The 25,744-nt window shown below is 38.3% G+C and overlaps 1 protein-coding gene across 3 annotated transcripts; it reads left to right on the forward strand.

Moving 5' to 3' along the window:
* The first annotated feature begins 37 nt into the window (after nucleotides 1-37).
* On the forward strand, nucleotides 38-25,543 carry scn1laa (sodium channel, voltage-gated, type I-like, alpha). 3 transcript variants are annotated; one of them, XM_039817985.1, is made up of 27 exons: nucleotides 38-341; nucleotides 4,450-4,766; nucleotides 5,156-5,274; nucleotides 5,444-5,533; nucleotides 5,634-5,762; nucleotides 6,709-6,800; nucleotides 8,778-9,011; nucleotides 9,537-9,600; nucleotides 9,727-9,868; nucleotides 11,513-11,719; nucleotides 12,339-12,605; nucleotides 13,472-13,843; nucleotides 14,607-14,739; nucleotides 14,861-15,099; nucleotides 15,193-15,366; nucleotides 15,452-15,817; nucleotides 15,959-16,438; nucleotides 18,817-18,949; nucleotides 19,048-19,202; nucleotides 19,506-19,679; nucleotides 19,776-19,898; nucleotides 21,203-21,478; nucleotides 21,618-21,674; nucleotides 22,506-22,643; nucleotides 22,805-22,909; nucleotides 23,015-23,285; nucleotides 23,414-25,543. In XM_039817985.1, exons 2-27 carry the CDS (start codon nucleotides 4,503-4,505, stop codon nucleotides 24,595-24,597), a joined length of 5,988 nt encoding a protein of 1,995 aa, XP_039673919.1. In that variant the 5' UTR covers nucleotides 38-341; nucleotides 4,450-4,502; the 3' UTR covers nucleotides 24,598-25,543. The 3 variants fall into 3 exon arrangements, with proteins under 3 accessions (XP_039673919.1, XP_039673920.1, XP_039673921.1); XM_039817986.1 differs by lacking the exon at nucleotides 13,472-13,843 and having other exon boundaries at nucleotides 39-341; XM_039817987.1 differs by lacking the exons at nucleotides 38-341; nucleotides 4,450-4,766; nucleotides 5,156-5,274; ... (6 more) ...; nucleotides 11,513-11,719; nucleotides 13,472-13,843 and having other exon boundaries at nucleotides 12,570-12,619.
* Nucleotides 25,544-25,744: the final 201 nt, after the last annotated feature.

The raw sequence follows: 25,744 nt of genomic DNA on the forward strand, positions 1-25,744 counted from the left end.
AAACATCTTCTGTATTCCGGACAATTACGCACAATAAAGTCTACCACAAGTTCATCTACACATCTATTCTGTCATCTCTGCCCTCACTTGGTTCCCAGGAACATCCGGAAGCACACAGTACAGTACTCTGCCGCACGGAGGGGCGGATGAAATACACTTTCTCTCCCTCTCTCAGGGGTTTCCTGTTGAAATAGTTGAATTACCGGTGCTGTGCTGGGAGAAGCGTCAAAACACCTCAAACGGACAGACAGGTTTATTTTAAATGACATTTTACAACATTTTACACTGAAGCTCTTCCACGCGATTTTTATTGTCCACTTGTCGAGGATGGGAAACTGATGGTGAGTAAACAGAATATGTTAAAGTTGTATGAGATCTTTTTCTCAAAAGAAATTGGGCTGAAATTGATTAAAAAGTTAGTTTATTTCTGTGAATGATTTATGGAAGACTGTAGCTGAGAAAAAAAAATCTATCTACCTACGTATACATAATACATTGATTCAAATGTGTCTGTTCAGAATGGACTGTTTTCCTTTTGTCAAAATACTTAATACTTAATAATAATGTACTTAAAGAACTCTGCCTGAGGGGTTTCACACTCAACAATCGCATTTTATTAAATAATTTTGTGATGTGTTGAAGGCCTGCATTGGGAAACAAAAAGAGATTGATTTCTTGTACTTCATATGGACAAAGTCTAGAGTGCATTATGGGCTACAATATATGTTATGCAAGTTAATTGGCAAGGCAACAACTATTTGCCCACACTCCATCTTTGATGACTTCCTGCTTGCATATAACTGGCAACATCATTATTAGATTGCTGTCAATTAGAGATTAGGATGTCCTGTTTTCTTTCTATCCAGACTGTACACACATGCATACACACACACACACACACACACACACACACACACACACACACACACACACACACACACACACACAGCATAGCTTCTGTCAGTTTGTACACATAAATGTGAATCTATTCCAGAGAACTATGTTAACTGCTCCTCATCATCAGCTATTTGCCAACGCCCTGAAAGATCTAATCCCTGATCCTGTAGTCTGTGAGAGGCATCAGCAAGCATTAGTTGTGAGCACTTAAGAGTTGTGAGTGTGTTGGTCCCTTAGGAGCCCACAGATACTGAACTGTGATCACTCCATATACAGGTATGTTACAGTTTAGGTATACTTATTACTGTACCAAACATTAAGTCTGCTTTAGTTATTCAAGTCCACTTTGTTGCAGTTCTGCAGGTCAGTTGTAGGCCTGTTGATGTGGTCAGCATGACAGGCAACGATTGACCAAAACATTACATATACAACAGTACATCAGTATACGTTATAGACACTCACTTGTCCATATGGACATTGAAAGAGTTATTTATCGCTGCAATTGTTCCTCCTGTCCATACTGTCCATGTAGAGACCCCTGGCCTATGTAAGTGATGGCGGACAAAATCCACTGTCTTCGTTCTGTGTAAAAATGCATTCCCTCCAAATGTATGGTCTTTTACAGTATAGTGTAGAGTGATATATATTGAATAGATTATATTGTGTCACTATTCCTCCACTGCAGCGTAGCAAGGAAAGGATCTTTTCACAGCCAATATATAGAGAATACATGATTACATCACCTGCGACTCTTTCAATAGACATATGGCATGTGCGTTTTGTCTTGAGACAAAAAATGTGAAACTATCCTTTAACTGTCAGAGCCATTGCAAAGTTTATCTGTGTTTTAAGCCCCCAATGTCTCCTTCCAGGCAGCGCTTCCTGGAAGGCACTAGGATTAGGCAATGGTTATGGTTAGGGTTAGGGTTAGGGTTAAGGTTAGGGTTAGGGTTAGATGCCTTGAAGTCAACGGTGGTAACGTTGCCTGGAAGGAGACGTTGGGGGCTTAAAACACCATTTCAAAAATCCAGCCGCACCTATATTTGTTGTGAAAAAACAAAAGATTTGTGGACAGTAGCTACGACTGAGCGATTTGAAGATGCAGAAATACTGATTCCTATAGAATATTTTTTGACCTTTGTAAAGGTCTACTTGTCTTTATTTTCGAGTAGCTCACAGGCTTGTTTCCAGTCTGCTTTCAATAATCAATCTTAAGATGTGGGCAAAATTCTGAAAGCAGAGGCAGGACCCTGGTGAGAACGTAGGGCACTTTGATGTGCACAGCAAACACACTGCATCATGCCCTTCTTTAGTTTATTCATCAGAATGATATTTAGGTTTTGTGAAATGTTTTCTTGTTGTTTTCTTGTTTTCTGCAACTATGCAACCAAAATTAACACACAATTGAATGTCAGTGTAATTGGGGCTTTTATAAGGGGCTTTTATATATGCTTTACGGAAGCCAAGAAGCAATAGCCTTCAATCCATCAAAATCTCTTGCCTAATCCCAAGTACTACGAAGCATTTTGAGGTCAATGAAATTAAGTTTTGAAATGAGTAATGTACATTACATATTCTAGTTTAGCTTCTGTTTGACACTGCATGAGTGTTTAAAATACTTGTAGGTGTATCAGGTGGCCTTCACTAAAAGCTCATCAGTAGGACACAGTTAAATGTATGATGATGAGCAAATAGCAAACTAATATGTTGACATTCTGTTCCAGTGAGAGTTGAGATAAACAAATGCATCCATTTTAGGTTGGTCGGCACAACGTCACAGTGCCGACAGGTTGCAGATATTAAAGTGGGGCTATTTGAAGCTTCAAAGTGGCACCTCATATCTCAAGTTGTGTGTAATGAGTTGGGAACAGATTGACAGAATGATGCATACCTCTTTAGAGGTTAGTGGCTGCAGGTTGACCTTGTTGAACCAAGGTTAATTTCATTTTATGAGATGTGATAGGAAGTTTGTCTTTTTGTTCTTCCGATGTTGTTCCTCAAATGTTTATTTTAACCAAGACTATACTGCTTTTCTCTAAATAGATAATTGCTTTAGTTATAGTTATATGGAGGGACTGTTGTCTTTTAAGATCATCACACATCAGAGGTACGTTAATAGTGTAATTGATGCAGAAGAAAGCTATGAGCTCAGCACTAACTGTGCCATACATTATAGTCTGTCAACAATATGTGGTGCACTGTAACAAAGGGCTACACTTCTTACTCTAAACTTGAATGGTATATGTACCACATTTACTTATGTGTTTCACTCGTAAAGACCACAGCACTGCCGAGCAGAGTAGTTGCGCCATGAACAGTATCATCCATTAAAGTGCACACCACTTACCAAACCCAACACAAAGACAGTTAAATGTATCTTAAATGTAATTTGCAGGTTGATACCAGGTCTATAGGCACTTGTACATAATGACAATGAATACAGCACATATTTCCTATTCTATTGGACTGTGACAATGACATATTTGGATAAGATGAATAATACAGCAGGTGTATGCAGCATAAATGTAACCAACACTTTATACTTTCAAAGGTTTGTGCATTGCATTTGACTACTTCAGCAGTTCCGTCATTCGTCATCTTTCTGTGTAGAGGACAGCACCACTTATGCACGTGTGCAAATGATTATCTCTCGGTGCAAGGCAAACAGGGAATCTTTCGACAACCAAAGGCAATGCTAATGCTGTTGATTTGTTGTACAAAATCATATTGTACAGTACCAAAATCATTTGATCAAAATCCAATTTATATCAGTAGTAAGCTGCTGTAATGCATCTCGTGTTTCTATTCAGTGGTGTCTGTATTGTTTCTCTCAGTGTAAACCTGACATTAAAGTAGACATGCAAACCATGTTCTTAGACATACATTAAAAAGTAAAGCTTTTTTATTACACTTCACACATGTAGAATCCACTGCTGTGGGCAGTTGATTGATCAGTGTGTTTGTGATTGATTTCTTGCATCACAGACACAACGTTTGGAAGTATTCTATTACACTGTTCAGATCAGGCTAAAGCTCTCAGTGGCAGGGCAGCCAGAGAGATGCAGTGCAGTCTGTAGTGCATTCATATTTAATACTGCATAGGTCTGCCTTACACATCATACCAGTCAGGCCTATTAGTAGGATGAATCTATTTCTCCTCTGTCTCAGTGCTCTGAGGGAAAAGTGGACTCTTTTCATTTTGAGGGATGGAGGAGAGGAGCAAGAATCCCACCTGGAATTGATCATTGTCATGTCAAATCTTCATTTTATCTACAGAAGAGCAGATAATTAGATCTAATTTTACCATAGCTGGCAGGAATTTATGTGTATGACAGCCATAGGCTCATAATAGCCTGCCATTTCCTGAGATGAAAGAACAGAACCACACCCCCTTACTCTCCTCTCCATTTAAAGCAGTTCTAATCTGCCAATAGAAATTTGCTGTCAGAAATACTTTAAATTATTTGTTTCCAATAAAATAACATTTCATGTTACATATAACTTAGTTGTTAACCTCTTATCATAACTCCTTATCTATTCTGACCCCTTTAGGCCTTTCTCATGTTGGAGGCTAGCTGTTCACTCTGAAGGCGCAGGATGAAAAGATGGAACAGCTGCTTGTACCACCAGGTCCAGACAGCTTCCGCCCCTTTAGTCGTGAGTCCCTCAAAGCCATCGAGAGCCGGATCGCCGAGGAGAACGCCAAGAAGCCCAAGGGAGAGAAGAAAAAACGCAATGATGAGAATAAGATCAAGCCCAGCTGTGACCTGGAGGCGGGCAAATCACTCCCTATTCTGTATGGGGACACTCCTAAAGGCATGGTGTCGACACCGCTGGAGGACCTGGATCCCTACTACTTTAATCAGAAAGTAGGCTAGACCATGAAGTCTAAAGACACACATTTTTTTTTTTTTTTTTTTTTTTAAAGAAAAAATTTTTTTTTTTTTTTTTTTTTGTTAAAGAGGTTAAAGGAGAGTTACACTGAAATAAGGATTCATCATTATCACCTAGCCAGATTCTTTGAATCTTAGATGACAGGAAGACCAGGCCAGTAAAAAAGTACTAATATGAGGTTTTTCAGAAATATACAAAATGTGATTAGTGATTTGTCCACTTAAATGTGTGCTATATATCATAAGTAGCTACTCTGATTATTAGTTTTGATACATTACTTTATTACTTTTGTAAACTACAATGAGATATTAGTCAGCAATAAGAAAAAAACTGTATTTTATGCATATCTTCCTTTTTCTGTCAGACTTTCATAGTATTAAACAAAGGAAAATGCATCTTCCGCTTCAACGCCGCTCCTGCCTTGTACCTCCTGAGCCCCTTCAACCTTCTTAGAAGATTATCAATTTGCATTTTGGTACACTCATATCCTTTCATCAAGATATTAATTTGATATGAATGATTTGTGTTTATGTTGAGCCCACCCTAAATCTGTGATTACTATATATCCATGAACTGTTTACATTGCCACCTTGCACAATATTATGATGAATTGCACAAAAAAAGTTGTTAATTCCTTGACAACTGCCTGCAAATTGTTCAGTATGCTGATTATGTGCACTATCCTCGCCAACTGTGCAGTTATGACACTGAGTGGACCAAATTCCTGGGCAAAGACTGTAGAGTAAGTTTCCCACGAATGACACATTGGATGGATCACACACTCAGGTTATATAAATATGAAAATGCGGTTTAGTTTAACAACTACATTTTGTTTCCAACAGGTACATATTTACTGCAATCTATACGCTTGAATCCCTCATTAAAATTTTAGCCCGAGGGTTCTGCATAGGGAAGTTCACGTTTCTTAGAGATCCCTGGAACTGGCTGGATTTCAGTGTCATTGTCATGGCGTAAGTACTTGCCACTCACTAACAATAATGCTTCAACAGTTGTTACATATTCAACAACAATCAAGTTTTATGTTTTACTGGTTTCACTGTTGGCAACAAAAGCAACAGTTTTGTCAAAATGTGTTACTTTTTGGAGCAAATGATCTGAAATATGATATTTACTAACATGTACATGTAGTTATCATTTACGTGCAGTTCAAAAGCCATTTTTTAGATCTTAGAGGACTAAGCTAGTGTTGTTGTATATTTTTCTTACAACAAATACCACAGCAATAATGCATTTAAACATCTCTCAATACTTTCCAATATCCCTGCCTGTGGCACTCAGCCACAGGCCCCTTCGTTTCTACTTCTAAATCTTTATAAATGGCTCACAAATATATAGCTTGATTTTATTTTATTTTAAAGGCAAAATATTTAACATTTGGACACTGGTTTTTAGTAAACATTTCTAAAACAGGAATGAATAGTGGATTTCCTAGGCACTATTTTCAGCTGGGGATTAATACATTTGGTGCCTTAGTGAGTTTTAACAGCAGCATTGCATGGTCGTTGTAATGACGGACCATGTCACCCAGTGCAACAATGTGGCTCATTTATTTGTTTTTGGAAATAAATAAATGGAGGTCTGTGGCACTAAGGAAATTGTTGATTTTAGTCTTTTTTATGGGATTTGTTGATAATAACAATATAGAACATCACCAGACATATCCTTTAAGTTTGTAACACATGGTGTCTATCTAATTGCTCATCACAGTGACCTCATTATCCTATTACCTTTACAAATGTGCATGCCTCAGTTTAAATTGTGGAAATGCTTCACTTGATACTGTGTGTACAAAGCCGTAATCATGTAGTTTATCTATTTAGCTTATTGGCTTCAATCTGTGTTACTTGTATTGTTGTCTCAGTCAACATTCAATAGTAATTCTACGTTTCCCTGCAGGTATGTAACAGAGTTTGCAAACCTAGGCAATTTTTCAGCTCTTCGCACATTCAGAGTGCTGAGAGCTTTTAAAGCTATTTCAGTTATCCCAGGTAAGCAGTAGGAGCAATTGCATGCTAGTAAGTTAGCCTTTTGCACAATTTCTCCCTCAACCTCCCCTCCTCCAATTACCTCCCCTCCTGCGACTGTCATGACATGCAGCCAGATTCTCCCTGACCCCACCTGTCCACCACCTTATCACAGATGTGTCACAGAGTTGTTTTAATAATCTGAGCATCCACAATCCTAAATGCAATCTTGGGCATCCCAGAAGTGAGAGATAGTTCAAATGGGTGTGTCTTCAGGTTTTTAATGGATTGGTTTCTCAGTCCAGCCGTTTGACTCCCGTGCACAGTGTAGCACTGAAATCAGGAGTCTTAAAGTCGCTATATGTAACTTTCAGTTTTTGTTGATTCTAACGTCCGCTTTTTACCACGCCTGCTGTTGTAAAGATCTTTACGGTGCTTTATTGCCCACTGTAAATTACTGAGTTAGCCTTACCGGGAGGTCATATAGTCAAGATGAATAATTTGCTCAGAATATTTTATTTACACTAAGAGAATACGATGCATCATTGCATTTGAAGTGTTGCATACGATAACTTAGCCTACTTTGGATGTATTGTGAGCTAAATGGGGTATCACTGTCACAGTGTCACGAGCCAAAGCATTAAGAGATTTTTGTAGCAACCAACTTAACAATAACTTATATAGCGTATTTCATGAAACCCAAGGATGCTTTACACAAGTATTGGGGGAAAAGGGAAAAGAAAATAGTAGGCCAACACAAACACAGACTAAAAGGAATAAAAGGTCTACGCTAAATGGGAGGGGGATGCAATTTAATGTTGGCTACTGGTGTACAACCACATATGTAAAGTTATTTTATAAATGAAATAAACATATAACATACATGACGGCCAATTCAAGAGATTGACTCGGTTTCGCCCGTCGTCTGTCACTTTCCCTTTTAGCTTTTAGTTGTTCTTCATTTAATTTCCTTCTTTTCTGTGATGGCCCTGCCCCAGTATCAGCCATAACTACGACAGATAACTTCTAAAATAAAATTAAATGCAATTAGGTCTATATAAAGAAATCTCCTGCTACCTTTTACCTGGCTGGATACAATAACACAGGCTTTTCCGGTGTTACACCCAAATCTGTGACCAATCAGATTGTGTGCTCTGTAGCGCTGTGTACCTGCCATAAATTATTTTGTGACTTTGCGAGAAAAATCGGACCCAGGCCGAGGCATTAATAAAAACTATATAAAAATAGCGTTCTTTTCAGTGTTAGTCTCGTTTGCTGTACAGGTAATTTATGATCATCAGGTGAAAAATTACACAGTTTCAGAAACATTTAAAAGTCACATAAACTAATTTTAAGCAGCAAACTTCATTTAATTTTCTCGTGTGTTTTCCCACCTAAGAATCTACACAGATTTGTAGATTTTGTTTGAATATAACTCTGTGAGATCTGTGCCATTTGCTATTGTGTTTTGAACAAGCTTCTTCTGTTTCTTGCACTATTCCTTTACAACCATTGCTCTTCTCTGCTTGTGGTTAATGAAAGCATAGTGTCTTGTAATCTGTGGTGATGGAGTGTCCCATTATTGTTGCATGTACATCATCATTACTGACATGCATGATCCTTATATCCTGTGTAATATTCTGAAAAAATGAATCAGTTTCTGTCTGATTTCCATATAAGTTTGACTGATAAACAGCCTCCAACTACATTAGCTGCTACGAGCGTAACACTCCTGAATATCCAACAAAAGTGTAAAGTTTCTTTGTGGACCATTTAGGCAACAGGTTTTGACAAGCGAGATGCCTGGAATAACAAAAATGATAGCTCTGGTTCTGCTGCATCAACCTTTTTTTATTTAGGCTAAATATTCCATTGTGAGTGCAACAATGTTACAGAATTGCAGTGCTAAATTGGTGGAGTACTCTTTTAAAGATATAACTCACTGGCATCACTTTTTTATGTTTGTACATGCCGTCTAACAAGCATTATTGTATGTGGCAGGCCTGAAGACCATCGTTGGTGCGTTGTTCCAGTCAGTGAAGAAGCTTGCCAATGTGATGATTCTCACCGTCTTCTGCCTGAGTGTCTTCGCCCTAATAGGGTTACAACTGTTTATGGGCCATTTAAAACACAAGTGTGTCCGGAACCTAACACTTGATAATTCCACCTTCATATCATCATATGGGAACTACACAGATAGCATTGAGGCCTGGAAAGCTTACATCGCTGATGACAGTGAGTTTTTAACTTTTCTCTGTTTGAGTTGATGACAGGATTATTGAGAAGTTATGTGTTTATTTCATTATTATTTGTTTTCTTTAAATATTCACAACTTTATTAATTACACCTCTAAAATTGAATGATTAAAACACAACAACACTGCAATATATTCTATCTGTGAGGCTTTTGATATTTAGTTTTTATTGACATTGGTTCAGAAATACAATACATTAAATTATAGGCTATAGTTAATTATGCTGTTGTACAATATTGGACTGCATTATTTTGAGAGATAAAACATTCACATAACACCATAGTGCCTTCTTCAACAATCCACTAACCACAGGCTCGAAAATGGCCATTGAGTTGAATTGACACCTCTCTGACCCAGTGATCATCAAAAACTTGACACAAGAGTCACAGATATATATAATTTCTTGCAGCAATCTTGTATTGGATACCTTTAGATTGTAGAGGTGTACCCATTTTAAATATGATACAATTAATAAAATATATATATTTTTTCTTTTTTCCCATCAGAAAATCATTATTACCTTCCAGGAAAAAAAGATCCATTGCTTTGTGGCAACAGCAGTGAAGCTGGGTAAGCTTATTCCCCAACCATTAGGAGGCTGGATACAACATAGAATGTATATAATCCTTGTATGACACATTTGTTTCCATACTGTGTGATTCTTTCTGAGCTTTACAGACTCTCTGTTTGTTGCAGGCGGTGTCCAGAGGGTTTTTTTTGCTTCAAAGTGGGAAGGAACCCAGACTATGGTTACACCAGTTTTGACTCATTTGGTTGGGCCTTCCTCTCTCTGTTTAGACTGATGACACAGGATTACTGGGAGAACCTTTACCAGCAGGTAGGGAGTGGAATTAGAAAGACTGGATGAACTTTTTCAGTCATATAATTACATAGAGTATATAAATGCATATATATTAACAAGCTTAAAAAACATCAATTACTAAAGACTTTTCACAAAATTAAAATACAGTAAAAGATAAACACAATAATACAATGATAATTCATTCAAACTTGTATATGTATAACCGTTCTTGAATGATAAGACTGACCAAGACTTGTTGCTTGACTTGTTTTTGTCACTGCAGTAAAATTCTTTGTCAGATCCTTTTTACTTTTTTTTTTTTACTAGTTGTTTTGCAAGACAATTTCCTTTTTAAAGACAGCAACCTGAGGTCATACTCTGCAAAAGTGAACACATCAATAAAGATGATCTCTGATATGCAGGCGCTCAGTTGTCAAAATGTTATTGCAGGATATTCAAATGATTGAGGTAAAAAAAAAAAAAACAGCTGGGTGTCATCTGGGTGTCATCTGGGTAAAAATGTAAATGTTGTGTTGCAACCAATTTAAATACAACCCAATGTTAAATGATGCCCATACCGGACTATTACTCGACAAAAGTATGTATTGAGCAAGAGTAAATACTTTCATAGTGTTTAAAGATCCCTCACATCTGTAATTGAATGAGTGAGCGGTGTGACGATCAGTAACCTCTGTAAGGTAAACACTGAAATGCTGAAAAGCAAGCGTTAATTCCATTTGTTTAATCCCAAAAATATTTTGCCTTGGTATTTTTAAACGCTGTGTTAAATTGCTTTATAAAAACCCTTGATATCAAGGTGGAATGTTAACTTAGTCTAGATTACCCTGTATAGCTCTTGCTTGCTGGGTTAATGAGGGGCTCTGTCAAAGACAATGCATTCTCACATTACAATATTGGTATTAAAAGTGTTCAAACAAACCTCTAAATGAAGTGCAGGTGCATCCTAGTCAGAAGAAACAAAGATGAGTTCCATTGTGACTCACGCACACACAACTTGAATGGTCGTAAAGGCAAATACAGTAGGTGTCCACTTAGGAGGCTTAACATTGTAATATCAGCAAGTAAAGCAAACTGTAATACTACACTGCACTGTGTGTGATTGGTTAGCATTATCTGTTTGGTAATATCAACAAGCTATTTTCTGTCAGTGTCCCTTGATCATGGAATGGAATAGCAATAGTTGTTATTTTTTCTATTTTGGCCTGATGGTGTCACTACAGCAAATTTCACAGGGTATTTGAACAAATTCATTGAATTATATTCAAATTTCATAGGTTTCTTAAACGTGAATGAGCACTTTGAGATTTGTTTAAATATAAAGTGCGTTACAAATAAAACTTATTATTATTATTATTATTATTATTATTATTATTATTATTATTATTATGAGTTCATGATGATAATCTGGACATTATTTCTTAAAATATATAAAACAATGGAGGGACAGAGACATCTATATAAATTCTGCTGCTTGGTGAAGCTACAGCCACACCATCATAACGATAATGATAGCTTAAAGCATATAGCACAAAGTAGGAAAGTAATGTGGATTTAAGAAATACAACATGAAAGGGTATAGGATAAAAGAACAAAATAATTAGTATATTAAGTATAAGTATATTAAATAGTAGACCACTGCTTTGTTTATTTTCCTTCCAGACATTGCGGGCATCTGGAAAGCCCTACATGATTTTTTTTGTGCTGGTGATATTCCTCGGTTCCTTCTACCTGATCAACCTGATCTTGGCTGTAGTAGCTATGGCCTACGAGGAGCAGAGCCAGGCCACCATAAAGGAGGCGAAGGAGAAGGAGGAAAAGTTTCAGGCCATGCTTGAGCAGCTGAGACAGCAGCAAGAGGATGCTCAGGTACAGGACATTTGACAATCCCCATATAATTCATGTTAAAGTACTGATTCCATTATATATTAAATAACATCAATTTGGGATGCATCTTGTTTTTAGCAGTAGAAATTAGATTGTTTTTACGAAAGAGAGCTGGGGTAAAGGTTGTTTCCTAGCTAAATGTATTAACGCTGATATCGTGGTTATGAGTCTTCCATGATGTTTACATGGAACAAACAGCAAACCAGTTATACAGTAGGCTACATGTATACATGATGAATAGGATTTCGCCAATGGTGAAGCAAGTATTCAAATTCACTATAATAGTGTGTCTCCAAATGTTGTCTTCCACCACAGTACATGGTTCTCAATCTGCATCCTGTGAATGATCTCCTACAGACGTACAGGGACTAACATTTTGATGCTTTCTTCCAAATAATATGCTGTACCCACCCATTGTGTTTTTGTATGTCCATATGAAATGCTCTATTTCTTCCTGAATCCAGGAAGAAATATCTGTCTGCAGATACAGTAGCAGTAAAACACCTTGCTGACAACATTGTCAGCAAAAAGTAAACAATATAAGAATCACAAATGTTTATTTCACCTGTTTACCCACATTGCTGTTACTTTCCTCTTCTAGGCAGCAGCCGCTGCAGCTGCTGCAGAGGGTGGGGAGGCCAGCGATAAAGCCGTTGGCCCAGAGAGCTCCTCTGACAATTCCAAGCTCAGCTCCAAAAGTGCTAAAGAGAGACGCAACAGGCGAAGAAAAATGAAGGAAGAGGGCAAAGGGGGTGATGAGAAGGTTCCTAAATCCGAGTCACAGGACAGTATGAAGAAAGCTCGCTTCCGCTTCTCTGTGGATGCAAACCAGCTCAACTATGACATGAAATGTTCATCCGCACATCAGGTTCAGTATGATCTGTCAGTATGATTTGTCAATGAAATATTCTATTTTGCTATACCTATGCTCCCTTCTCAACTCTAAAAATACTTTTGTGCAGTTCTTTTTATATAAGTTTTGAATCAGTCCAAAACAATACAGTTTCAATAATTGCTAGACAATTCAATTTAATAATCTCTTTTTCAGTTTAGAGTCCCACCAAATTACAGTGTTACCAAGATTACATTACAGCAGCTGATAGTTGTGAGCAGTTCCAATTTCACACCAAGTGTTGTATTTTAGAATATTCAGTAGGTAGTAGTAGGTATGTGTTATTCAACGTAACTATTTGCTGACTTTCCACATTTTGTGATTACTTTCATGTCATGTGATTCATGTCAATTCAGCCCAATGCAACTTTTCATTCTCTGCTATGACAATGACACTTTTTTTTACTTTCGTCATAATCGGTATTGTCATTGTCATCATGATCCTTTTCTTCTTCGTCTTTGTCTTCATCAGCTTCTTATATTCTTGTTATTGTCAGTGATCATCAAGATTTTTTATTTTACAATTTTCCTCCTTACAATGCTTATCATTATTATGAACATCAGCATCACCATCATCATCATCATCATCAGCATCATCATCATGATCATCTTTATCTTTATCTTTTTCTTCTTCATCATGATCATCCTTACCATCATAATCATCACTAACATGTATTTTTAATTTAGCAGTTTCCTTCCAGTCCTCACCAACATCATTATGACCATCATCCTTATCATCACCATCAGGCAATTCTTTTCTTCATCCGACCACGCAGAAATCACTTTTCCTCTTTACGATCAGCATGTATCATGTATCCACTGAAGAATATCTTTCTCCCCTAGTCTTTTCTGAGTTTTCGTGGGCCCCTGTTCTCATCCAGACGGAACAGCAGGACCAGCCTTTTCAGTTTCCGAGGCCAAGCGCAGGAGGTGGGCTCAGAAAATGAGTTTGCTGATGATGAGAACAGCATTTTTGAGGACAACCTGAGTCGGAGGGGCTCTTTGTTTCTTCCCCGGAGTTGTGATCGACGCAGCAGCAGTATGAGCCAGTGCAGCTCCTTGTCGCATCGACTAATTCCACCCAGTAGGATCAAGCACAGCTCCGTAGACTGCAATGGGGTTGTGTCTCTGGTGGGTGGGAATTCACTCCCATCGTCACCTGTGGGACTTCTTCTGCCTAAAGTGACAATAGATATGGCCTCCATCGGAGACAATGTAAGAAAGGGTTGTCTAGCCCAGACGGCCCTATTTCATTTAGTCCATACTGTAGCTCTAGCTATTTCGGTTTTACATTTTTCCTAGTTCTTCTTTCATCTGACTCACGCTGTGTGTTGTACTGTGTAATTTCAGGTGAAGGATGATGTTACTGTAGCACAAAGTTCCAAAGTACCAAAATTCATGACCATCCATGCAATACGTTTTCGAGATATTTCACTAAAAGCCAAAAATGTCATTATGCTGCTAGCATGGCTTAAATCATAAGCAAAAAGAAATTCAAAAACCTTTTAAAAACTTTAAAGATAAAGTGGCTGGTATTTTTACTCAACTTATACATTTAAAAAATTCCAATCTGTGATACGGTGATTCGAAATTTTAGTGACCCACCGGGTTTTTAACTGGTAACCCTGTTTTTATTAGTCAGGAATGACAAAAAAAGGTTCTTACACTTTTGTTACTCGATCCACTATGATTAGCAACCATTACTGCGGCTTCTGACAATCTGACTGATGGGTCACTATTGTGCCAAGTTATTATCACATAGAGCTTTAGATTTCCCTATTGGAGTCAACCTGGTATATAAATTTAGAACAATTTTCTTAAGCACAATTGCCTTTGCTTGTTACTTCCCTTATTTTTGCCGTGTTGCACCATGATGCAAAATACTGACACTTTTATTCACATTTGCTATGTATCCACAGTAACATGTAATTATCGTCTGTAGCACAGTTGCATCTGTAACAATTGTTTCTATCTCCAGGCTGACACCACTGACACAGAATACAGACAGGCCGGCGGAGGAACACACCAGGAGTTGATGGACTACCTTGAGGGCCCAGAGGCTAGACAGAGAGCTCATAGTATAGCAAGTGTCATAACCAGCACAATGGAGGGTAGGTATTGCTCACCATTGCATGAGTATCCTATTTTGGTTATATATTGGATATTTAAAAGATAAATAGTACGTTTAGATAAAAATATTGCTTCTGTTTTTCCATCACTTGTGTGCATCAGAGCTTGAAGAGTCAAGGCAGAAGTGTCCTCCTTTCTGGTACGATTTTGCCCATACCTTCCTCATCTGGGAATGTTGTCCAGCATGGCTGAAGATCAAGAGGCTGGTTAAATTAATTGTGATGGATCCATTTGGGGACCTTACCATCACAATCTGCATTGTACTCAACACATTGTTTATGGCCATGGAGCATTATCCAATGAGCAATGGTTTCACCAAAATGCTGTATGTGGGCAATGTGGTGAGTGAACTGTAAGTGTAGAGTACAGAATTTCTTTTTTTTTGCAAAACAGCTTTATTAATGGTTAGTATTCCTGTTGCTGTTTTTATAAAGGTATTTACTGCAATCTTCACGGCTGAAATGGTTCTCAAGATCATTGCTTTGGACCCATACTATTACTTCCAGGAGAGATGGAATATTTTTGATGCAATAATTGTCAGTTTAAGCTTGATGGAGCTATGTTTGGAAAAAGTGGGTGGCATGGCTGTTCTGAGATCATTCAGATTGGTAAGTATGTGACATAGCCAATATATTCAAATGCATTTTGTGCGCTGAAAGATGTGAAATGACTTTTTTTCTTTTGTTTTTACAGCTGAGAGTATTCAAGTTGGCTAAATCGTGGCCCACTCTTAACACACTGATCAAAATAATTGGTAATTCAGTGGGGGCTTTGGGCAACCTGACGCTGGTGCTGGCCATTATCGTCTTCATCTTTGCTGTAGTGGGCATGCAGCTATTTGGAAAAAACTACAAGGAACATGTGTGTAAAATCTGCAAAACATGCACTGATGGCCGTCTGCCCCGTTGGCACATGAATGACTTCTTCCATTCATTCCTCATTGTGTTCCGAGTGCTTTGTGGAGAGTGGATAGAGACCATGTGGGACTGTATGGAGGTGGCTGGGGCGCCCATGTGCATCATTGTCTACATGATGGTCATGGTTATTGGAAACCTTGTGGTACATTATCATCTCTTATTGTCAATTCATGAGTCCAGCTTGTCCAACTCTTGTAGATTTTGCTGATGGATGTAAAGAATAACCACAAATGATGCAGTTTTATAGCTACATGTTTTGATTTTCATTATCATTATCTGATAGGTGCTGAACCTGTTCCTGGCCCTGCTGCTCAGTTCATTTAGTGCTGACAACCTGGCAGCGACAGAAGATGACAGCGACATGAACAATTTGCAGGTTGCCATTGGACGGATTCACAAAGGCATTGCCTTTGTCAAGTCTCTGCTTCGAAACAGCTGCAACAGTGTCTGTCTCAGGTCAAAGAAGAAAGGGAAAGGTGAGGACAAATCCCTGGATGAGCTACACAAACCTTTCGGGCCGAATGGTGTCCCCAACCACATCATCAAAGATTTTCCTAAGAATGGAAATGGGGATGTGACCGGAGTGGACAAAACTGGAGACAAGTACATAGTCAGCAGCAAGAGTGATGATTCTATAATGTCTTTCATCAACAATCCTAGTCTGACTCTCACTGTTCCTATTGCTGTGGGAGAGTCTGACTTTGAAAACCTTAACACGGACGACTTCAGCAGTGCCTCGTCTGATGCAGCAGGATGCCATGTGGTAAGTCTGCCAAAAGGGCTTTACTTTAACTTCATTAGAAATGAGTTTCTCCTTAAACACCAAGTCTTATCAGCTATATTGATATTTTTTTATGATGTGTGATGGATGACAAAGGATTTCAATGTTGGTTGTGGTTCTTGGCAAACATATCTGTTGTTGTAGCTAAGTGGAATGATCAGTCGCAGTAGTCACGTTCAAGCACTTTGTCCACAGTCCATCGCGATGAGGTATGAGCATGTGACGTAACGTTTTCCCTAAGATTCTATATACCATGACCCTTTAACAGGGAAAGGCCATATAGACAGGAAAATACCAGTGTGTAGATTACATTATGTGCCATTTAAGCCTGAGTGCTTGAGAGCTGAATCCTACTCTTAAGAGGGCTGTTTGTGCTTTGTGTTGGAGGAAAGCTCACAGTGTGAATTTCAGTATATATTCAGTCTATATTATTTGATTGTTGCTACTTGTTTATGTAGCCTACTTATTAATTATAATTTTTTATTTTGTCTTAACATTCAATAATTTTGCTTACAGGCATACTGTATTGTATGTGAAGATTTGTTGCTGCTGCTTTACAGATGCTCTCAAAGTTTTAGAAGACGCGTAAGAACACTATACTTGCTGGGCAATATATCGATATTATATTGATATTGTGATATGAGACTAGATATCGACTTAGATTTTGGATATCATAATATCGTAATATGGCATAAGTGTTGTCTTTTCCTGTTTTAAAAGGCTGCGTTACAGTAAAGTCATGTCATTTTCTGAATTTACCAGACTGTTGCAACTGTTCTATTATTTGCCTTTACCCACTTAGTCATTATATCCACATTACTGATGATTATTTATCAAAAATCTCATTGAGTAAATATTTTGTGAAAGCACCAATAGTCAACCCTACAATATCATTGCGGTATCGATATCAAGGTATTTGGTCAAAAATATTGTGATATTTGATTCTCTCCATATCGCCCAGCCCTAACTATACTATACATTCATCATGGAGATTGCCTGCATCATTTACAATAACCATACAGTAACCTTTTTTAAAGATCACCCATTCTTTTTTTCTTTACTTCATTCACTCTTCAGTAATTTGTATTTTAGTTGATGCTGAAATATTTTGTATTTATTCAAACATCAAAGTTATTTATTTAATTCAACTGAAATGTATTTTTGTTTTGTTTTATTTTCCTAGTTTTTGACAAAATTTAAATTAATTTTGTATCGTTACATCAAATCCATTGAAATGCAATGTTGCATTGCCAAACCAGGATATGTGTCATTTTGAAATAACCTGGTGTTTTTCTGATTTCAGCACGTACATACGAAGGCTTTCTGCAAACCATGCTTTAGATAATTCAAAATGACACTTATATTTAAAAAAAACTAAAAAAAATTTTTTATATTCTACAGTTTACTCATGATTTTGCTAAAGTGCTTCTGACAGAAACATAATGGATGGATTAAAGCACACACCATCATCACATTGATATTAGTGCTCACAGTATATTGCAGTAACATGCTTAAATCATTCCCTGCACAGCATTAGCTGGTCCCAGGACAGCCAAGTGCTCCTGCATTCTCCAGGAAGGCATTTAAGCTTCATAGCTCTACCAGCTATTAGGAGACACACCCTGTAGAAAGCCATACAACAGCAGGCAGAGACCATGTGGCTACTGTACAACACTGCCAGGCAGCAAATCTCCAATAATTCTTAGATATTTCTGCCATATTAAATGTACTTTGTTTTTATACTTCACAGGATTGGCTCTATAGAACAAGTACTCTGCATTTTTTGTCTTTCTCTATTTGGCTAAGCAAACATTTCACAGGTAAAACAAGTCATGCTGGGCAGTTGTAGAATGACATGACATCCATAGCAACTACAATGTGTAGTCCTTATTGCCTTCTCTGTTGATGAGCACACAACTGTTCTTCTGCTCTCAATCTAATGAGGGTGCCCTCATGGTTTTTTTATTGAATTTTTGCTATTTATTTAGACTGAAGAAAGAGGACATGCAGATGTATTTTCATGTTGACATTTAAAAATAAGATTTGATTAGTCTTGTTACAGCAAATACTGATTCATGGATGCTCTTTATTTTAGCCATAACACATTTGATTCAAACTTGAACTGAATTTGTCAGTGATTCTTGTGAAGTCCTTATCACCAACAGCCCTAAACAAGGCACACAGCACATCAACATAACATCTTGATATTTCAGACTATTTTTGTATGAAAATAACTGCCATTTTAAGAAGTGCATGAAGTGTGTGGGCAGACAGGTCCTCAGCATGTCAGCTCCTTACATTTGCCATGGCTCTGTTATGTTTGCTCATCCAACACTCGTTTTACTCGGATTCATCCGCAGATTGTAGATGACGATGACCAGTCCAGCTCCTCTGAGGGCAGCACAATAGACGGTGTGCCAGGCGGGGAGGGAAGAGACTCTGTAGACTTTGAATTGGAAGAATCTATGGAACCGGACGCATGCTTTCCTGATGGTAAATACTACTACAACCACCACTACTACAGCCTTGTTGTTAATCTAATAATCCATTATGCACTGGTAAATCACTATCCCCCCTTTGTCTCTGCTCAGGCTGTGTGCAAAAGTTCCAATGTTGTCAGGTAAATGTCGAAGTGGGCTGGTGGAAGGTGTGGTGGACGCTTAGAAAGACCTGTTACCACATCGTGGAGCACAACTGGTTTGAGAGCTTTATCATCTTCATGATCCTGCTTAGCAGTGGAGCACTGGTAAGAGCCTGTGCAGGAAGTAAAACAGGTTTTTTTGAACACCTGATTTGGCTGCTCTCATGTATTTACATATTACATACATATCTGGCATCTCTCGGCAGGCATTATATTCTCAAACTGCTGTGTTTAATGAACATTTCCTTTCATTGTATTGAGTTAGTGCAGTCTTAGGTACCTTACCTTACAAAAATAGAACATTTGTAATTCACTGCAAAGTAAGGTCAAGGTTTTGAATAAGATGTATTTATTTAATTTGTATTCCTATTTACAATGAATTACTCATACTATTGTCTTCACATCCAGGCATTTGAGGACGTCTACATTGAGAAGAGGAAGACCATTAAAACGATGTTGGAGTATGCAGATAAAATCTTCACCTATATCTTCATTCTGGAGATGTTACTGAAGTGGGTGGCATATGGATATGCCAAGTATTTTACAAATGCCTGGTGCTGGCTGGACTTCCTCATTGTTGATGTAGGTTAAAACACCTGTAAGACACATACACTTTCTTGTTCAAACAATTCTTAGCTTGCTTTTTATAAATGACGTGTGTGTTTGCATGTGTTCTAGGTCTCACTGGTCACGATGGTAGCCAACGCCATGGGATGTTCTCACCTCGGTCCCATTAAGTCTCTGAGAACCCTGCGAGCTCTGAGGCCGCTGAGGGCCCTGTCTCGGTTCGAAGGCATGAGGGTAAGAGTCACTGGATTTCCCTACCTACTCTGAGTCACAGTGCACTGTCTGTCACCAGCTCACTGCACTGGTACAGGCACTGTGCAGTCTGTCGAAGCATTCCCGTCCTTTCCTAACCCTCTTTCTCCAGCTGTTATTTGTCCTCAGTGTTATTTAAATATTTTAATGACAAAGTTGATCATCTAATTATACACCAGTGATGCGGGATTTTGATGACAGATAACACAAATCTGCCTACCAGTGTGTCTAAAACTCACTACGTTATTTAATCCGTACAAAAAGTATAAAAATAACAAGTTGCAGGGGAAGTTGCAGGGAGCAGTGACTTCCTGTAGTCTAGGTTGCCTGGAAACCTCATGTGAACGCAAGACTCCAGGAAGGTACTGCTCCGGCACATAACTCCCTATAAACACTTTACACTTCGTTTTTTTGTATAAAATAAACAAACAAGATACAACATGTTAATTAGTAAGTTTTCAAGGTGCTGGTAACTGGATTTTTTTTAACCTTTGGATACAGCCAGGCAAGGTGTATCGCCTTGTTTCCTGGCTTTATTCTAAGATAAGCTAACCATCTCCTGGCTCCAGCTCTTTAACAGATATACATTTCGAACTTTTCCTTTAAGTGGTGCCATGTCCGTTGTAACATCTCATTCCATTACAATATTTTGCTGTGAAATGCAAGCCTGGACAAATTATGCAACCAAAGGGGGAGGGTTGTTGGCTGCTAAAATCAATGGAGCATGTATTGATTAGTTGTTTTCATGTTGTACTAGCTATTTACAGCACTGTTAAGGTGTTGGTCTTTCCTCACGTGGTAGGTAGTGAATTCCCTCATTTGCATGCTGCAACAGGTTTTTATGTGCGTAAGTAGCATTACATTGGTTTCTGTTATAATTTCATTGTTTTGGATATTGTTTGCTGGGTTCTTTAACATGATTTCTTCACATGTTATTTATGTTTCTGTTTACAGTAAGCACATTTTGTGGTGTCGTCATGCCTCTACAAGGTGTTCTGTTTTAATGTTTCTTTAAAATGTAGTTTTTATCAGCAAAGACAACTTTTCTCCTGCCTCTTCTCCTAAATGTGTTCCTACCTTTTACCATGCAGTTATTGTATTTGAGCTTTTGGTGTTAGTCATAGCTATGATGAGCTCATGCTGATGTGTATGTTGGCACTGAAACATTCACTCTTGTGTTTTCCTATTCTTACCATTACCAGAGTATACAGTGTTGTGCATTAATTCTACATGCTGTGATCTCTGCTGTATACATATGGGTAATAAGTTTATGTGTTGGTGTGCAGGTGGTTGTGAATGCCCTGCTTGGAGCCATTCCTTCCATCTTCAATGTGCTGCTGGTATGCCTCATCTTCTGGCTCATCTTCAGCATCATGGGAGTCAACTTACTTGCGGGGAAGTACGGCCGTTGTGTCAATAGAACCTCGGATGAAAATTTCTTTCCATCAGATGTGAATAACAAGACAGAATGTGAGAACCTTGACAAAGAGGTTGCTCGCTGGAAGAACCACAAAATCAACTTTGACAATGTTGGCTTGGGTTACCTTGCACTGCTGCAAGTGGTAAGTAACTGAACATTAGACAACTGCTGATTTAAGCTTATAAATATGTTATTTGCTGTATTGGTGGAAAACTGACAGTGATGGAAGATCAAAGGCCTACTATAATATTAATTTGTGAATATTGTTTATTTCAATAAAGGCTACATTCAAGGGCTGGATGGACATCATGTATGCTGCTGTGGATGCTCAAAGCAAGGTAATCAAGTTACAATGTTTAGCTCATCCTGTTTGTTACATTTTGTAATCTATCTTATACATTGTGCCTCCCAATATCACAATGCTTTAAGTTATAATCCTTAAGATGTTTATGAAATCAAACCACAAAATTAACTCTCTATGTATGGAAGATTTAAAATGGCTAAATAAAAACAAAGATTTTAAAAGAAAAGCAATTCAATGTTGCTATATGACAAGAAATTATTTAGCTTCTTGTCTTTTACAAGTAAAGGAATTGTTTTTCATTGTAACAATAATTTCCCATGCCACATTAAAATCAAACCACAACACAGAAAAACAAAGATGTGTATTGCATTTCAGTCTTGTCCAGTAGAGGGTAACTTTAACCTGCCGCTACTAAATGCAAAAGGCTGTCATTAGTTTTCATGAGGCAGTAGGTTTTTCTTTTTTGAGATGAAGACTTATTGACCAAGCCAAATTGAAAAACAATCAATATATTACAATTTGTATTGAATTTTGTTTTATTTATTCTATTTTGTTTTATTTGTCTTTAACGTAGTGTCAAAGCTGTATTAACTCATTTTACTATGCCCAACTGTTGTGTGGAAAACTACTTGCGCTGTGTGAAGCATGAAATCACATCACAGTTGAAATTATCATTGACTAACTTCTTTATTACAACAATGAGTTTGTTTGGCTTCACCGTAAACAAATAGACCTAAGTGAGTGTTCGCAGTAGTATGAAGTTACATTTAGTGCTGTTAGCGGCAGTTACCAAATCAACCAGGACCTAAATCACAAGGATTCTAACTTTAATGTACTAATGTCTCACTTTTTGTCTCTTTTACAGCCAGAACAACAACCAGAATATGAGAAGAACATGTTAATGTACATATATTTTGTTGTTTTCATTATATTTGGAGCCTTCTTTACACTCAATCTCTTCATTGGTGTCATCATAGACAATTTCAATCAGCAAAAGAAAAAGATGAGTATCAAATCTGCTTTCTAAACAAATGCCATTTTATATTTATAATTGAAATTCTAATGGAAATGCAATATTTAAAAGCATTGCTTTTAGTTTGTCTTATCTCAGTATCTCCTCATCCCCTTTGCTGTGATTTAACATGCCTCGCATCCCCTCTTTACTTTGGAGGTCAAGACATCTTCATGACTGAAGAACAGAAGAAATACTACAATGCCATGAAAAAACTGGGGTCAAAGAAACCTCAAAAACCTATTCCTAGACCATCAGTATGTAACTTTAATCATGACTGCATCTCAGCTGAACGATTATCTGATCCTTGTTTCATAGAACCTAAAATGCATTTGTGTTTCTGTGCCTTGTGTCTATTTCAGAACAAAATTCAAGGATACATCTTTGACTTCACCACAAAACAGACATTTGATATTGTAATAATGGTTCTAATATGGCTTAATATGGTAGCCATGATGGTGGAAACTGAAGACCAGTCCGACCAAACGAGCAATAATCTCTACTGGATTAATGTCGTATTCATTATCATCTTCACTGGAGAGTGTTTGTTGAAGATGATCGCGCTTCGTCATTACTTTTTCACAAATGGTTGGAATGTGTTTGACTTCATCGTTGTCTTCCTGTCAATCATTGGTATGACTCGCCTCTGTTCTTGTCTCTGTTTGCAATGCTCAAATAAATTAAAATCATTCATTTTGTCAATATACTGTATGTCTGCATTGTTTACAGTTTATTTAATATGTTTTGCTTTCTTTCCTCAGGTTTGTTTCTCTCAGAACTGATAGAGAATTATTTTGTTTCACCAACCTTGTTCAGAGTCATCCGATTGGCTCGGATTGGTCGCGTCCTCCGCCTTATTAAAAGCGCCAAAGGAATCCGCACACTCCTGTTTGCCTTGATGATGTCACTTCCTGCCTTGTTCAACATTGGTCTCTTGCTTTTCCTGGTGATGTTTATCTATGCCATCTTTGGCATGGCAAACTTTGCTTACGTCAAGAGGGAATCAGGCATTGATGATCTTTTTAATTTTGAGACATTTGGCAACAGCATGATCTGTTTGTTCCAGATCACCACCTCAGCAGGGTGGGATGGCCTACTTGCTCCCATTCTCAACAAACATGAAGAAGATTGTAACAATTCCACGGAGCATCCTGGCACTCCTGGTCAGGGAGACTGTGGATCTCCTGCTGTGGGGATTGCCTTCTTTGTGAGCTACATCATCATCTGTTTCCTGATTGTGGTGAATATGTACATTGCGGTTATCCTAGAAAACTTTGGTGTGGCCACTGAGGAGAGCACGGACCCACTAAGTGAGGACGATTTTGAAACATTTTATGAGGTCTGGGAAAGGTTTGATCCTCATGCAACACAGTTCATGGAGTACAATAAGCTGTCAGAATTTGCAGATGCTCTGGACCCACCATTACGCATAGCCATGCCTAACAAGCTGGAACTGATCTCTATGGATTTACCCATGGTGAACGGCGAGCGGATTCACTGCCTGGACATCCTGTTTGCATTCACAAAACGTGTTCTGGGCGAGGGTGGGGAGATGGACATCCTAAGGGGGCAGATGGAGGAGCGCTTCATGGCCTCCAATCCTTCCAAAGTGTCCCATGAACCCATCACTACCACCCTCCGCCGCAAACAGGAGGACACGTCAGCCATTGTCATCCAGAGAGCATTCAAAAAGTATGTAAGGAAGCATGCTGCCATAAAGGCCTTATACTCATCCAGTAACAATATTCAAAAAGATGAAACACACATTGACAAGGAGGATCTTGTCACAGACAAACTCCAAGACATTTCTAGTGCCGATAAAAGTGAACTGACTCCTTCAACGGCCCCTCAACCTTCATGTAACAGTGTGACAACAAATGGAAAAAACAAATATGAAAAAGACAAAAGTGAAAAGGAGGTTGAGGGCAAAGATGTCAGAGAGTAATAAAAGAATGCTGGAGATGCAACAAAGACATTGTAATTAATGACAAAATGTTTACAACCTTAGAAAGTGACTAAGACATCCATTGGACTCCATTCCTTAGTATGGATATCTATGCCAAACTGACCATGCTTACTTGAATCTAAAGGTTAGTGTAAAGCGCCTCATTCAGGCTGTAGTGGGGCAATGTTGGCTGTGTCCAGGAGCAAGGATGTTTGTGGGGATGGCTAAGTGTTCCGAAAGACACAGTATTTAATGCTTTAAATTCTATTGCAGCTAGTTCTGCTATCCACTGTCTTGAATTATTGTTATATCACTGACTGTTGTATTACTTTACCTACCTTTTTTTCATGCAGAAAAAAATATTTTTTACGTTATTACTTCATTTATAGTTTGGTTAATTTAGTTTTTATACACTTTTTTTTTTAACTTTTCAAAAGGGGTGTTCCTTCAGGGGTAGTCTTCACAACGAGAAGCATTGCTTTCAGACTAGTCTTGCTTGCTGATAGCGCTTAGAATACTTCACAGATCCAAGACACCACATTGGAGTTGCTGCAGTTAACTAGCAATGTAGACCTGCATGAATCTTACTCCATGATTATGCATGCTAGAGGGTACTGTTTTCATCATGCTTTCTCCCTGACCATCATGCTTCTTGCTTCAAGTATACTGTACAGTCACAACATGGCTGTTTCTTAATCTGGGATGAGTTTTGCCTACAGTCGAAACAAATTCAGCCGAGTGTGTTGATTATGTTTGATTATCAATGTAAGAGCAGAGACACTTGGCAGAAATACTTGCACATCCAGTTTTTGTTTTTTTAACCTTTATTTATTCAGGTAAGGTTCACTAAGAGGCAACCTCTCTTTTGAACGCCCTGATCACATTCACACAGTTACACATTCGTACCTGGAAGCTGCCCAGTATAACGACAGTCTGATCTGCTGGCCACTGAGCAGCTCCACTGGAGCGGTTGGGGTTAAGGGCCTTGCTCAAGGGCACCTCAGTGGAGGTAATGAGGGAGGGCCAGCTCTTTCACTTTCCCCACCCGGATTTTATCCTGTCGGTGTGGGGATTCAACCGACGACCTCCCGGTCACAAGCTCGCTTCTCTAACCTATAGGCAACCACTGCCTAGTTTTGTTGAATCA

This window comes from Perca fluviatilis, chromosome 12 (genome assembly GCF_010015445.1).
Source record: "Perca fluviatilis chromosome 12, GENO_Pfluv_1.0, whole genome shotgun sequence".
In the NCBI taxonomy this organism is placed as follows: Eukaryota; Metazoa; Chordata; class Actinopteri; order Perciformes; family Percidae; genus Perca; species Perca fluviatilis.